Consider the following 15,376-nt stretch of genomic DNA (forward strand, 5'->3'; position numbering starts at 1 on the left):
TTGCCCTTGTTGTTTTATTATTGTTGTGGTTATTATTGTTGTTGTTGTTGTTCCTGTCGTTGGATAGGACAGAGAGAAATGGAGAGAGGAGAGAAAAAAAAAAAGAGAGGGGGAGAGAAAGATAGACACCTACAGATGTACTTCACATCCTGTGAAGGGACTTCCCTGCAGGGGAGCCAGGGGCTTGAACCGGGATCTTTAAGCCGGTCCTTGCGCTTTGTACCACATGCGCTTAACCCACTGCTCTACTGCCAGACTCCCAACTTCTACTTTCTGAGGTATCTAGATATCCTCCATTCTTTGTGTGTGTGGTCCTGGAGATCAACACCAAGACCCTCTTGTATGGAAAAGATGGCATTCTATCACAGTGAATAACCATTCTAACCCAACGTTTGTATGTCAAAGTATGCAGTGTTAATAGTAACTAGTATAGGATGGGGAAGATAGCATAATAGTTATGCAAAGAGGCTCTCATGCTTGAGGCTCCAAAGTACCAGGTTCAATCCCCTGTACCACCATAAGTCAGAGCTGAGCAGTGCTTTGGTAAAAAATAATAATAATAAATTAAATAAAATAAACAGTAACTAGCATAATGGGCTAGGAAGACAACATAACAGTTATGCAAAAGACTTATGCCAGAGGCACCAAAGGTCCCAGATTCAAGCCCCAGCACCACCATAAACCAGAGCTGAGCAGTGCTCTGGAAAAAAAAAGTAACTAGTATAGTTATGACTAGCCTTAGCAGAAATAGGTTCAAACCCACACTTCAACTTCACTATTCTGTAATGCTTGTCAACAAGACAATGAGAAATATTTTGATAAATTTATTTTTATTTTTCATTTATTTTTTACCAGAGCACTGCTAAACTCTGGCTTATGGAGGTGCTGGGGGATTAAACCTGGGAGTTCAGAGTCTCAAGCATGAAAGTTGTTTTGTGTAACTATTATGCTATCTCCCCAGCCCACTCTGAGAAATTAAAATATTAAATTAAGGACCGGCATAAGGATCCCAGTCCAAGCCCCTGGCTCCCCACCTACAGGGTAGTCACTTCACAGGTGGTGAAGCAGGTCTACAGGTACCTATCTTTCTCTCCCCCTCTCTGTCTTCCCTTCCTCTCTCCATTTCTCTCTGTCCTATCCAACGATAATGACAACAATAACAACAATAATAACTACAACAATAAAAAAACAAGGGCAACTAAAGGGAATAAATAAATATTAAAAAAAATAAAGTTAACCATGCAAAAAAAAAGTTAGCCATGAGAAAAACTATTAAATCACAAGGTACTTCTCCATTTAAAATAATTTATTGTTGGGGAGACAGCATAGTGGTTATACAAAAAGACTTCCATGGGATGGGGGTAGATAGCATAATGCTTATGCAAAGAGACTCTCATGCCTGGGGTTCCAAATTCTCAGGTTCAGGTTCTATCCCTCACACCACCGTAAGGCAGATCTGAGCAGTGCTCAGCTCTGATTTAAAAAAATTCCATGTTTGAGGCACCAAAAGTTCCAGATTCAATGCCTAGCACAACCATAAGCCAATGCTTAGCAGTGCTCAGGTAAAAATAATATATTTTTTCTTTCTATTATATAATAGGATAGAGAGGAATTGAGAGGGAAGGGAGACATACAGAAGAAGAGAGATACAAACAACACTACTTCACTGCTTATAAAGCATCCCTTTGCAGGTAGAGTCCGGGAGCTTGAACTCAGGTCCTTGCTCATGGTAATGTGTTCAACCAGGTGTGCCACTGCCTGGCCCCCCATTTTCAATAATGTATATACCAGTATTATATATCTGAGGAAGCTACAAAATGTACTTTTTTCCACTTATAAAATGGGATATATTTGAAACAAAGCATTATTTAAATTTTGAAGAAAAAAAGTAAATAAAATAAAGGGTCGGAGAGACTCTCAGGCCTGAGGCTCCAAAGTCCCAGGTTCAAGCCCCCGCACTACTATATGCCAGAGCTGAGCAGTGCTCTGGTGAAAAAGAAAAAGGAAAAAAATAATAATAAATATTTAAATCAGTTTTGGTGACTGTTCCACAGGAGCTGAGTAAGAAGACACCATCTTTATGCATAAAAAAAATAAAAATAAAAATAAAGGGCCATGGAGCTTGCTCAGTGTTAGAACAATAGCTTGCATGCCTTGTAGCCAGAGGCTACAAGTTCAATTTCTACACCACCTTATGCCAGAACTCAGTAGTGCTCTGGTCTTTCATAAACAAAATCTGGAGGTACAGCAGTGGGTACAATACTGAACTTGCATGCATGATGTCCCAAATTCAATTTCTGTGACTGCATATGCTTGTGTGTTATGTAGGATCTCTCATCTCTAATTAAAAAAAAAAATTAAAAAAAGGAAAGACATGAAACAGAGTTCTTATCTGGGTGGGAGGGTCCAATTACATGTAACTTTAGGTCACATGAATATATCATAAACTCACTCAACCAGGTGTCCCACCACCTAATGGCCCAAAAGCTAGTTTATATTGCCTTCCTTTCCCCTTCAGTGAGATTTAGGGAAACACGGAGAGGCAGCAAGAAAAGGGAGAGGATGGGAACTGGGCAGTGGCACACATGGTTAAGCGCACATACTACCATGCACACAGAACCAAGTTCAAGCCTCCACTCCCTCACCAGCAGAGGGGATGCTTCATCAATGGTGAAGCAGGTCTGCAGGTGCCTCTCTCCCTTTCTATCTCCCCCTCCTTTCTTTCTGTCTGTCCTATCCAGTAAAATAGGAGGAAAAATAAGGAAAAAATGGCCTCCAGGAGCAGTGGATTCATAGCATTGGCACTGAGCCCCAAAGATAAACCTGATAGGAAAGAAAGAAGGAAGGGAGGGAAGAAGGAAGGAAAGAAATGAAGGAAGAAAAGAGGAATGGAGGGCGGTAGAGAGACAGAGAATGTTGTGCAGAAAACTTGAGAAATGTTACACATGTACCAACTGTACTTTATTGTTAACTGTAAACCTTTAATCCCCCTAATAAAGGGGGGGGAAGGAAGTGAGGGAGGGAGGAAGGAAATGATGAAAGGAAGGAAACAAAGAAAGAAAAGTGGGGAGAGAGAAAGAATGTTGTGTGGAAAACTGAGAAATGTTACACATGTACCAACTACTGTATTTTACTGTTGACTATAAACCATTAATCCCCCCCCAATAAAGGGAGAAAGACCCCCACACCTATGGACATCTAATCTTTGACAAAGGTGCCCAGACTATTAAATGGGGAACCAGAGTCTCTTCAACAAATGGTGTTGGAAACAATGGGTTGAAACATGCAGAAGAATGAAACTGAACCAATGTATTTCACCAAATACAAAAGTAAATTCCAAGTGGATCAAGGACTTGGATGTTAGACCAGAAACTATCAGATTCTTAGAGGAAAATATTGGCAGAACTCTTTTCCGCATAAATTTTAAAGGCATTTTCAATGAAACGAATCCAATTACAAAGAAGACTAAGGCAAGTATAAATCTATGGGACTACATCAAATTAAAAAGCTTCTTCACAGCAAAAGAAACCACTACCCAAACCAAGAGACCCCTCACAGAATGGGAGAAGATCTTTACATGCCAGACATCAGACAAGAGTTTAATAACCAACATATATAAAGAGCTCGCCAAACTCAACAACAAGACAACAAATAACCCCATCCAAAAATGGAGGGCATGGACAGAATATTCACCACAGAAGAGATCCAAAAGGCTGAGAAACATGAAAAAATGTTCCAAGTCTCTGATTGTCAAAGAAATGCAAATCAAGACAACAATGAGATACCACTTCACTCCTGTGAGAATGTCATACATCAGAAAAGGTAACAGCAGCAAATGCTGGAGAGGGTGTGGGGTCAAAGGAACCCTCCTACAGTGCTGGTGGGAATGTCAATTGGTCCAACCTCTGTGGAGAACAGTCTGAAGAACTCTCAGAAAGCTAGAAATGGACCTACCCTATGACCCTGCAATTCCTCTTCTGGGAATATATCCTAAGGAGCCTAACACATCCATCCAAAAAGATCTGTGTACATATATGTTCTTGGCAGCACAATTTGTAATAGCCAAAACCTGGAAGCAACCCAGGTGTCCAACAACAGATGAGTGGCTGAGCAAGTTGTGGTATATGGAATACACAACGGAATACTACTCAGCTATAAAAAATGGTGACCTCACCATTTTCAGCCAATCTTGGATGGCCCTTGAAAAATTCATGTTAAGTGAAATAAGTCAGAAACAGAAGGATGAATATGGGATGATCTCACTCTCAGGCAGAAGTTGAAAAACAAGATCAGAAAAGAAAACACAAGTAGAACCTGAAATGGAACTGGCATATCGCACCAAAGTAAAAGACTCTGGGGTGGGTGGGTGGGGAAAATACAGGTCCAAGAGGGATGACAGAGGACCTGGTGGGGATTGTTTTGTTATATGGGAAACTGGGGAATGTTATGCATGTACAAACTATTGTATTTACTGTTGAATGTAAAACATTAATTCCCCAATAAAGAAATTTAAAAATAATAATAAATAAAATAAAGGGAAGAAGGAAGGAAAGAAAGAAGGGAAGGAAAGAGAAAGAAAAGGGAGAAGAAAAAATAAATGTTGACTTCTTTCACCTCAATCAGATATATGTCTAATTTATCCAGGAAAATTCTAATTTATCTAGGAAAGAATAGGCATTTTATGTAAACAGTTCTAAATGGAAGAATGGAATATACCAGGATATGTGGTAACTGAATTGAATCATCTTGCTTCAAGCAATATTGAAGCCTACAGTGACCCGTGTAACAATTAAGGTTACTGATTCAAAATGGTATTGAAGTAAATGAGTAAAGCATTTTTCTTAATTTTTTTGTTGCCCTTTTTTTTATATTGATTTATTGGTTTATTTTCCTTTTTGTTGCCCTTGTTGTTTTTTATTGTTGTTGTAGTTATTACTGTTATTGATGTCATTGCTGTTAGATAGGACAGAGAGAAATGGAGAGAGGAAGGGAAGACAGAGAGGGGGACAGTAAGACACCTGAAGACCTGCTTCACCATCTGTGAAGCGAGCCCTGTAGGTGGGGAGCTGGGGGTTCGAACCAGGATCCTTACGTCCGTCCTTGCACTTCATGCCACATGCGCTTAACCAGCCTGACTCCCAGTTTTTTTTTTTAAGAGACGATAACAGAGGACAGAGAAGGAAAGATACCACAGCATCAGTCTACCCTCCATGGAGCTCCCCTAGTGTTTTCCATGGTATGGGATCTGGAGCTTGAACCTGTAGCCTCACACATGGTATGGAAGTACTCTACTTAGTAAGTTATCTCTTTCTTTCATATAAAAGTTATGGATAAAATTTATAAGAAATCCTCTAAAATATGAATGCTATTTGAGTATTTTATTACCTCAGTCTACATTGAAAATATAAACAGCAGGTTGTTAAGTGATTTTTAAAATGAATAAGGTTATAAAGTTAAAAACAGAATTGTCAAGAAAATAGGAATATATGAGGATCTGTTAAGGTTAACATATGCTTAAACTTTAACAGGGAAACTTGGCACATACAAGAGATAACAATAAAATACTTGTATATGAATATAATCTGTAGGTACCTGCTTTTTTCTCTTCCTTTCTTCTTCCTGATCATATTCTTCTTTTGATTTTCTGAAATACACAAAAATAAGATAGAAGGTAAATTTTTTTTTTTTTGGCCAAAGAACAAGTATTCAACCAAGAAACATACTAATCTTAGTTTACAACATGCAAAAGGAAATTTTTAAACAAAGGTATAAAATCAGATTTTACTTAGGCTTACAATCAATTGGGAAAACAAACAGCATAATATAAACATAAACATAGACATAAACAGCATAATATAGTTAGAAACATAAAATGTAGGTTTCTCTAATTTCTTCTAGGAATGTGAATGGTTCCTAGCTAATCAAAAACCAACAGGTTTAAAATTCTAAGCCCAAATTTGAATGACAAGTCCCATTAATACAGATTTGAGCTCTCTCAAAAGGAAGTTACAATCAGCTATACAATCCTCCTGGATTCATTAGTCTCCTCATTCTAGTTTTTCCAGCGGCATCTAAATATCACAAACTCTCCTGATGTCATTATGACAAAGTGCTACCAACTGTTACAAATAGTTCAATAGGGCAGTCTGACTTAGAAAAATAGTTAACCCTTATGTGTTTCATAACTAAGCTCTACTATTTATACAACAGCACAACACCCTAAAGACCCATGGAAAATTAAATTCAGAAGGACAATAACGATTGGTTTTCAGACCACCAATCAAACAAGGAAAGTAGCTAGTGCTAGTCAAATTTTACAAGTTATTTTATCAGCAATACAAAATAGCTTTACCTCTTCAAATCTGTAAACACAAAATACTCTGTGCTGTCTCAGGCACCCATTTGTCCCTGTCATGGAAAGCAGGATCTTAATGTGAATGGACTAGTGTCACATATACACATACCCCTACATCCCTCCTACTGTCACTTATATCCTGAAACTAGTATTGAGTCCTAGAGTTCCTTCCAGAGCTCTCACAGACTCATCCTCCTAACCACCATCCTGCCTATCTTCTCTTCTGCTGTGCAGTTTGGGCATATGTGAGTAGGCAGGGGACTACAGGATATTAGAAGATGGATCATGTGTGTGCTTGCTCTTCCTCTTAGCAAAGGTTTCACTCTGCAGGTGACACAGTGACAGTAGGTATCCTATTCTAAACCTATATGTTCTTACAGAAGATTTAAAAACTAGTGCTTCAACTACTCTTCTCCAAAACCTCCCACAGGACTGTAGTTTTGGACCCAAGGAAAAAAGAAAAAAGTCCTTTAGTCAGCTGTATACCTCATGCCACAAGTAAAACTGCCGAGAAATCCTATAGCTGGGACAGGAATAGAGTAGCAAAACAATTTTTTAAAAAAAGATACTTTCAATCATCCTCTTTGCCTTTTTGGCTACCTGTCACTGAGTCAGCTATTCAGTCTATGTGGTCTTATGTCCTGCCTCCTATTATAAGACACCTGGTATGAGTTATTTTCAATATGAAGGTACAGAAGCCATGGAGTTTCCTGATCACCTCATGCCCAAAATGCTCCTTTCCAAGGATCAGACTGGGTCTTACTGCAACATCTTCCTGTTGGTGATTAGTTTTCCATTTCCATGAGAGGAGTGGAATATTATTATTATTAGATAGAGACAAAGAAATTGAGAGGAGAGGGGGAGATCAAGAGGGAGAGAGAAACCTGCAGCACTGCTTCACCATTTGTAAAGCTTCCCCCCTGCAGGTGGGGACGAGGAGCTTGAACCTGGGTCACTGCACATTGTAATGTGTGGGCTTAACGAGATGCACCACCATCTGGCCCCATAAATTTTTCTTTGTCCTTTACGAAATGTAATATAGGTCTGAGATAGGCCTCACTCAGAATAGCGTATTTTATCATGCATGAAAACCCTGGTTTGAGCCCCCGGTCATCAGAAGCACCACACAGGTGAAGTTTCACAAATGGAGAAGCAATCCTTTCTATGTCTCCATGTGATACTGAAAGAACAGGGGGAAAACTACAGCAGCAGTAGTGGAACTAATGACACAAAAGTTCCAGCATTAAAATAATAATAGCAATAATAATATCTATAAAAGAAACAAAAAGACAGGGGCAGGGTGGTGGTGCACCTGGTTGAGTGCACATGCTGCAATGCACAAGGACCTAGGTTCAAGCCCCTGGTCCCCACCTGTATGGGGAAAGCTTCACGCGTAGTGAAGCAGGGCTGCAGGTCTTTCTCTGTCTCTCTCCCTACCTCCCTCTTCTCTCTCAATTTCTGATGATTTCTCTCCAATAAATAGATAAAAACAAAATTAAAAAATAAAAAGAATCAAAAAGACAAATACTTCCATGATCTTCAGTAGGGAATTTAAAAGCATTTATACAGAAAATCTTTCATAATTAATAATAATTCATTCAAAAACTAATTAAAGAATACCTAAGAACTTCCCTCAGGATTTTCATTTCTTCTTGTTCAAGGTCACTGACAACATCAGAACCATCTGTTAAGCAGTCAGGTAACACACCTGTTCAAAATCAAAGACCACATAGGAGAATATCAACTCAACTGAAAACAGTTTATTTCTCAAAATTCCACTTTATAAGAAGTACCAATCATTTTAAAATCTATCACTTGAACTGTGAAGACAGATAATGGTTATGCAAAAAGTTTTCAGGCTTCAGGGTCCAAGGATCAATCCCAACCATCACCAAAAGCAAGAGCTGACTAGTACTCTAGTCTCTCTCTTGTTCTCTCTCTGAATCTTTCTATATCTCTCAATAAAAAATTAAAATAAATTTTTAAAGACCTGTTGCTTAAAAATATGTTCTAAGCTATAATCTTTCTAACTAAGAGATTCTTTAGGGAATAAGCACCATTTAAAAAATTTTTTTTTACCAAGAATTTATTACTTAGGAACAACATATGGAAATAAAAATAACATCAACTATTATAACCCATAATCATATATTGTTAGAGAATATGCCACTGAAATCATACACCCTTCTTCAAGAGAAAAAAGACCTGACAAAAGCAAAGTAGCTTGTTAACTGAAATAGGATGTTTTTGTTTGTTTTTTAACTTCTTTTATTATCTTTACTGGATAGACACAGCCAGAAACAGAGGGAAGGGAGAGAGAGAGAGAAAGGCAGGGACAGAAACAGAGAGACACCTGCAGCTCTGCTTTACCACTCGTGAAGCTGCTCCCCAGCAGATGGGGACTGGGGGCTCGAACCCAGGTCCTTGTACATTGTAGCGTGTGTGCTCAACCAGGTACACCACCACCCAGACCATGTTTTTTTAACAGTGCACTGCTCAGCTCTGGTTTATGGTGGTGCCTCAGGCCTGAAAGTCTATTTGCATAACCATTATGCTATCTCCCCAGCCCTGAAATAACATGTTAATATGCTTGCCATTCATACTACAACAAATGCTACTGAAAAGGGTTCTGTTACTACATGTAAAAAACACATGATGCTAAGCACTTTGGGGAAATATAAAAATGAATAGTCTCTGTGTTCAGTAGTTTTATTCATATGCTAGCTTAATAACTATAAACCAGGGAAATACCAACTTCAGTCCAAGCCAAATAACTCATAACATGTAATTTTAAGTACTGCTTTAATTTACTTTATTACCTATATTTCCCTGGTAAGCAGGCTGACTAGTAATGTGTTCTGTTCATATCTTTAGTTATTATATTCTCCCAACAGAAGCAGAATGTCTCTTGATTTTTATCTCCCCTGTTTTATCCACATATGACTATGGGATCCTGAATCTGCTCTAAATTAAAAAATTAAAATAGCTTTATTATTTTAATCTCACTGAAGTTTAAATTAAATTTTTTATTTTGAGATAACTGCAATTGCATATGCAATTTTAAGAAATAATATGGAGAGATGCTAAGCATCCTTTACTCAGGTTCCCCAAAGCTGTAGTACAATCTCACAACCAGAAAATGAATATATTCAAATCATCAATCATAAGTGCATTTTTTGTTCAGTCAAAAGAAATAATTTCCTAAGGATTACTTAAAATTAAAAGTACTAAGGAAAGAATAGAGCAACATAATGCAGTACTTCAAAATCATGAAAATAATGCTGACTTGCATTTTTTTTCTAAATTAATAATATTAAACCAACAGTCTAGAAAGCCTTTGAATTTTTCACTACAAGTACTGGTATGTTTCATTATAATCAATACCCTTAGTACTCTACGGTACTCACCTTGAATCTAAGTCATGCAACATTCTTAAATTCAAGTATTAAAAATTCTATACGAACCTGGGTGATAATTCAGCCTGTCAGAGCACAGACTGCATGCCTGAGGTCTGAGAGGCCACAGGTTCAACTTCCAGCAACAGAGCAAAACTATCTAGTCTCTCTAATAAATAAATAATCAAACAAGCATTCTGCAATTAGAGAGGAGGTACAGCGGTAGACTACAGAATTTACATGCATGAGGCCCTATATTCAATCCCGGCACCATAATAAGAGTAGTGGCTCTGGTCTTTCTCTCAACAAAGAATTTCATTTATTTGTTTGTTTCTATTAGAGACAGAAAGAGAACCACAGCATCACTTTGGCACATGCCATGTTAGGGATCAAACTTGGGATCCTGGGCCAGAAAAATAAACTCACTTAGTGTTTTGCTTTGTCATGGGCACGAACCACAACATTTGTATATTGAAGGAAGCTTCAGTGACATGGTCTCTCATGAGAAAAAAGAACTTGGGAATTGATACTTGAGAGTCCAAAGCTTTATCCACTTTGTCATTTCCCAAGCAGCAACAATTTTTAAGTTCTATTGAGAGAGCATCCCACAAAATTACAGTGGATAAAATGTTGGGCTTTCAATTTCAAGCATGAGGGTCCCAAATTCAATCCCTAGCATCAAATATGCTGGAGTGGTGCTCTGGTTTTTCTCTTTCGCCCTCTCTCATATTAATAAATAAATATCCCCCTTGCCTTACAACTATAAGCCAGGTTTATGCAGTTAACAGGCAGTAAAGAATCTCCTCTCCTACCTCAAGAATGACTCATGGGGTGAGGAGGTAGCATAATGGTTACGTAAACAGTCTCTTATGCCTGAGATTCCCAATCCTCTATATCACTATAAGCCAGAGCTGAAAGTGCACTGGGGTAAAATAAATAAATAATAAATAAATAAATGTCCTAAAATATAACACAAGTGATTCATGATTTAAGCTAATTATAATGATCTCATTCTCCCAAACTTGTTTTGATGGATGGAATGCAGAAGTAGCAGTGGTGCTTTGTGCATACTCAATTTCACCACTCCCAGACTGACGTTTTCTTATTTCAGATAGAGAGACATGGAAAGAGGGAGAAATATCACAAGAACCACCAGTGCTGTGCAACTCCCATGTGCTGTTAGAACAACTCAAACCCAAGAAGCAAGTAAGACAAAACACCTGTCCTACCTGGTGAATTATATTTCAGTCTCATTTTCCCTTTTAAGAATAGCACATAACCCCAATCTGCAAGGGGGGCGGGGAAACTTCACTCTTCTCTCTTTCGCTGTCTGCCTTTCTGAAAAAAATCAGCCCAGAATGGTCATATGGTACATGCACGATGTCCTGGCAACGCAAAAAAAAAAAAAAAAAGAGATAGTGGACTCACAAGTATGTTTAAAAACATAAAAGCTTTCTATTTCACTTCCCTCAACCACTCCAAAGCTATCCTTTCAGACAAAGTAAGGACTACAAAAAACTGGTTAAGGACAAGAGACCAACATACTTTAATGATGACTCTATAATCACTATCAGGCCACACCATCACCTAGGGCCCTAGTCAGGGAATCCTGGGATTCCCACACACACATGATGGGCCTAGACTCCTAACAGATCCGTATCTCCACTGCCACTGGTCATCTCCATCAGGAACAACATAATGGACCTCTTTGTGGGGCCCTATAGGACCTTGTCCTCGATGTGGATCAACAAGGGTAAGAAATGTTTCATTCTCCTAAGGGAGGTTGGGCAACATACTCTACTACTCAAGGAAGATGGGTCCTGCAATGAAAGCAGCCTGGTATGTTTCTTGCCGTGAGCACAGAATGCAAGCTCAGACCTACAGGGATGCAGCGGTTACATAGGCTCCTGTGCTGAATATGGGCCCCAGATCAAATTGATAGGGTTTATAGTTAACAATATTTATATACTTTTTCCATATTTGTGAGCTAATCTTTTCCCTGATGCAGCTTCCTAGTCCTTTTTTCAACTATGACATCATCTCCCCAACAATATCTTGGGTCCACCTGCATATTAGCTATCAGACTCAGGCAAAAATGAGTAAAGTCATGGGCCCCTTGGAATATATCTAAAATAGACCTACTAGCTTTACCCAAATCTTCATCTGCAATATTCTTGCCTTTAGGTTCATGATTAGTCAACAATTTGTTCTGCTTTATATATTAACTCTTTTTCAGCCACCAGGTTCCAGATGCTACCATGATGCCAACCTCACTTCCTTGGGCAGATGACCCACCAATATGCCCTGGAGCCCCGCCTCCCCAGACCTCTGTCCCACTAGGAAGAGAGAGACAGGCTGGAAGTATGGACCGACCTGCCAATACCCATGTTCAGTGGGGAAGCAATTACAAAAGCCAGACCTTCCACCTTCTGCACCCCACAATGATCCTGGGTCCATATTCCCAGAGGAATAAAGGAAAGCTTTGAAGGGAGGAGATGGAATACAGAGTTCTGGTGATGGGAACTGTGTGGAACTGTACCCCTTTTATCCTATGGTCTTGTCAATATTTCCATTTTATAAATAAAAAAATTTTTTTAAAGTAAAGACAAAAAGGGTTACCAAGACTCAAATTTTTTTTTGTTCGTTTTAAATTGTTTTCCTTTTCACCTAATGATAGTGCAATCTTATCTTCTCACTGCCCTAGAATAACAGTTCTCAGAGGGGCTCCAGGAGTTTCACCATCACCTGGGAATTTGCTAAAAATACCAATCAGGTGTTTTTGCATCCTGTTCCTATGTGAGGGCCAGGAGCTCATACGTAGGTCATCACACATGGTAAGGTGTGTACTATACTAGGTGAGCTAACCCCCTGTTGTATGCTTTACATTGGATTGTTCTAGATCTCCCCCGCCAAGAGAATTGGATCAGTCCAGTTAGTTTTTGCGGGCCCGCTTGGCCCCACCCCTAGGAACCCCGCCAGAGTTCCAGGGTTCCTGAGTGCCAGAGTTCCTGAGTTCGAGAGTAAGAGAGAGTTTCAGAGTTCCAGAGTTGGAGAGTTGGAGAGTCTGGAGTTGGAGAGTTGCAGAGTAAGAGAGAGTGCTTGCGCCGCCGCAAAGAAACAGCAGAGTTCTGTTTGGTGCTTAGTTTGGTTTAGTTTATGAATCGTTGTTCCTGAATAAAGAAATACAGCTTCCCTGCCCAGCCGATGTCTCCGAGTCTCTGTTACCCGTCCGTGAAGCTAGCCAGCCTGGCTGGAGCCTACGAATTTTAACAACAAATGGCACCCAACGTGGGGCTGACCTGCGCATCTCTCAGATAAGACAATTTGGCTACCTATGCACTATGGCCTTCTCTTCTGCTTGTGAAGAGATCTCCAAAGGCCTCTGCTCTTTCTTCACGAGACTGTTTTGCTGTTTCTGGAACATTTATCTCTGGACCACTCTGTGGTTTCCACTCGCTCGGGTGAACTCAGAACAGCCAGCGGGAAGAGCCAGTGGGCGGGAGGCGAGGCGCGGAGCTGTTTCCACCCAGTTAAACAGCCAGCCAGCCGGCTGCACCCAGACAACCCCGCGCACCGCGCCTGCAGCCCCGCAGCCCGCAGGAGGCTGACGCCAGCACACAGGAGCCCGATGCCACCATACAGGAGCCCGATGCCACCACGCAGGAGCCCGATGCCACCACACAGGAGCCCGATGCCACCACGCAGGAGCCCGATGCCAGCACGCAGGAGCCCAATGCCAACACACAGGCCAGCCCACAGGAGCCGGCTCTCCACAGGGCACTGGACACATGATCCCTCCACGCTGCTCGGCCACTGTGAGCAGGGCAGCAGACATGGCAGGGCCATGGGGCAGGGCCGCGGCGGCCTATGATGGCCGCCACCCCTGGGCACCTAGGCCCACGCCTTCTACAAAGCTGGCCCGCCTGCCCTCTTGCTATGAATTCTGGAACGATCCCGGACCTCCCAGACCCCCGGGCTCCCTGCCGAAACTGGGCACACGAGATCTCCAGCCGCCGGTCCGGTCTGAAGGCAGACAAGCTGGAGTACGCAGAGATTCGTGCAGAGATCGCAACCTGCAATTCCTAGAAGTGAAGCTGCGCGGGAAGCCACCTCCGGATGGTGAACCCCCCCCCCCAACAACTAAGACAGTACATATCTAAATTCGTGTTTAAAATGACATGTCTTCGTACTATACTAGGTGAGCTAACCCCCTACTCTACATAAGTGTTTTAATAAGTCTTTTACTGGGCCAACTGGCATTGCACCTGGTTGAGTGCACCTTACAATGTTCAAGGATCTAGATTCAAGCCCCTTGTCCCCACCTACAGGTGGGGGGGGAGCTTCACAAGCAGTGAAGTAGTACTGCAGGTCTCTCTCTCACTCTATCTCCCGCTTCCTTGTTGATATCTCTTCCTCTATCCAATAAGTAAATAAATAAATAAAATATTTTTTTAAGTCCTTTACTGAGCAACACTCTAGTTCATTTAATGATGGCCCTTTTGGCCAATGCCAGGCCACCTTATCATCTGTGGTCTGAGTCAGGGAATCCTTGGATTCCTCCATATATAGTATGTACCTAGACCTCTAACAGATCATCCCTACCCCCCCTTTTTTTTTTGCCTCCAGAGTTATTGCTGGGGCTCACTGCTGGCACTATGAAACCAGTGCTCCTGGAGGACTTTTTTTTCTTTTCATTTTATTAGATAGGACAGAGAGAAACTGAGAGAAGAGGGAGAAGATAGAGAGAAAGACAGACACTTACAGACCTACTTCACCTACTTCACCTACTTCACCTCTTGTGAAGCAATCCCCCTGCAGGTGAGGAGCCAGGGGCTGGAACTGGATCCTTGTGCAGGTCCTTATGCTTTGTACTATGTGTGTTTAACCCAGTGTGCCACTGCCTGATCCCCAACAGATCCCTCACTGGTAAATGGAAATCCATCAGGAATGTCATCATAAGTCTTTTTGTGGGCCCTTCCAGTACTTTACCCTCACTATAAAGTAGCAATACTAAGGACTGCCCCGATTGGAGGCTGGGACATCCTACTTTGCCACTTGAGGAAGACTGGTTCTGTAATGAGCACAGCCTAGAATGTTCCCAGCTATGACCACAGACTATGAACTCTGACTGACAGGGAATTGGAGGCTATACAAACTCCTGTGCTAAAAATGAATATACATGAACCCCAGGTCAGATCAATGTGGTAAACAGTTAATTGTATTTATATTTTTTCAAGTTTGGGAATTCTTTCTGCCCTAATCCAACTTTCAAATTCTATTCTCAACTATGATACCATCCTCCCAGACGATATTTCCAGTCGATCTTGTCAGCTATCAAGCTCAAGCAAAGATTACTAAAGTCACGGGCCCTTAGGAACTACTTTTAAAAGAGACATCCTAATTTTTTCTACCTTAGGGTTCCTATTCTCATCTACTCTATTTCTACTTTTTGGTTCCTGTTTATTAAACATTTTGTCCTGCTTTACATTTTACTGCCTTTCATCCACAAGTTACATCCTGACTTACATGGACAAATGACCTAGCCAATGTGTCAAGGAACCTCACCTCTCCAGAGCCCTACCCCACTAGGAAAAGAGAGAAAGAATGGGAGTACAGACTGACCTGC

General features: G+C 40.8%; 1 protein-coding gene across 2 annotated transcripts in view; it reads right to left on the reverse strand.

Annotated features, from left to right (window-relative positions):
* CFAP36 (cilia and flagella associated protein 36) overlaps positions 1 to 15,376 on the reverse strand; it is a 37,599-nt gene that overhangs the window by 9,061 nt on the left and 13,162 nt on the right. For both annotated transcript variants that reach the window (XM_060187245.1, XM_007525467.3), the window contains exons 5-6: positions 7,976 to 8,063; positions 5,593 to 5,644 (exon numbers count right to left, since the gene is read on the reverse strand). In XM_060187245.1, the coding sequence (XP_060043228.1) occupies positions 5,593 to 5,644; positions 7,976 to 8,063 (140 nt within the window). The remainder of the gene's footprint in view (positions 1 to 5,592; positions 5,645 to 7,975; positions 8,064 to 15,376) is intronic.

This window comes from Erinaceus europaeus, chromosome 3 (genome assembly GCF_950295315.1).
Source record: "Erinaceus europaeus chromosome 3, mEriEur2.1, whole genome shotgun sequence".
NCBI lineage: Eukaryota > Metazoa > Chordata > Mammalia > Eulipotyphla > Erinaceidae > Erinaceus > Erinaceus europaeus.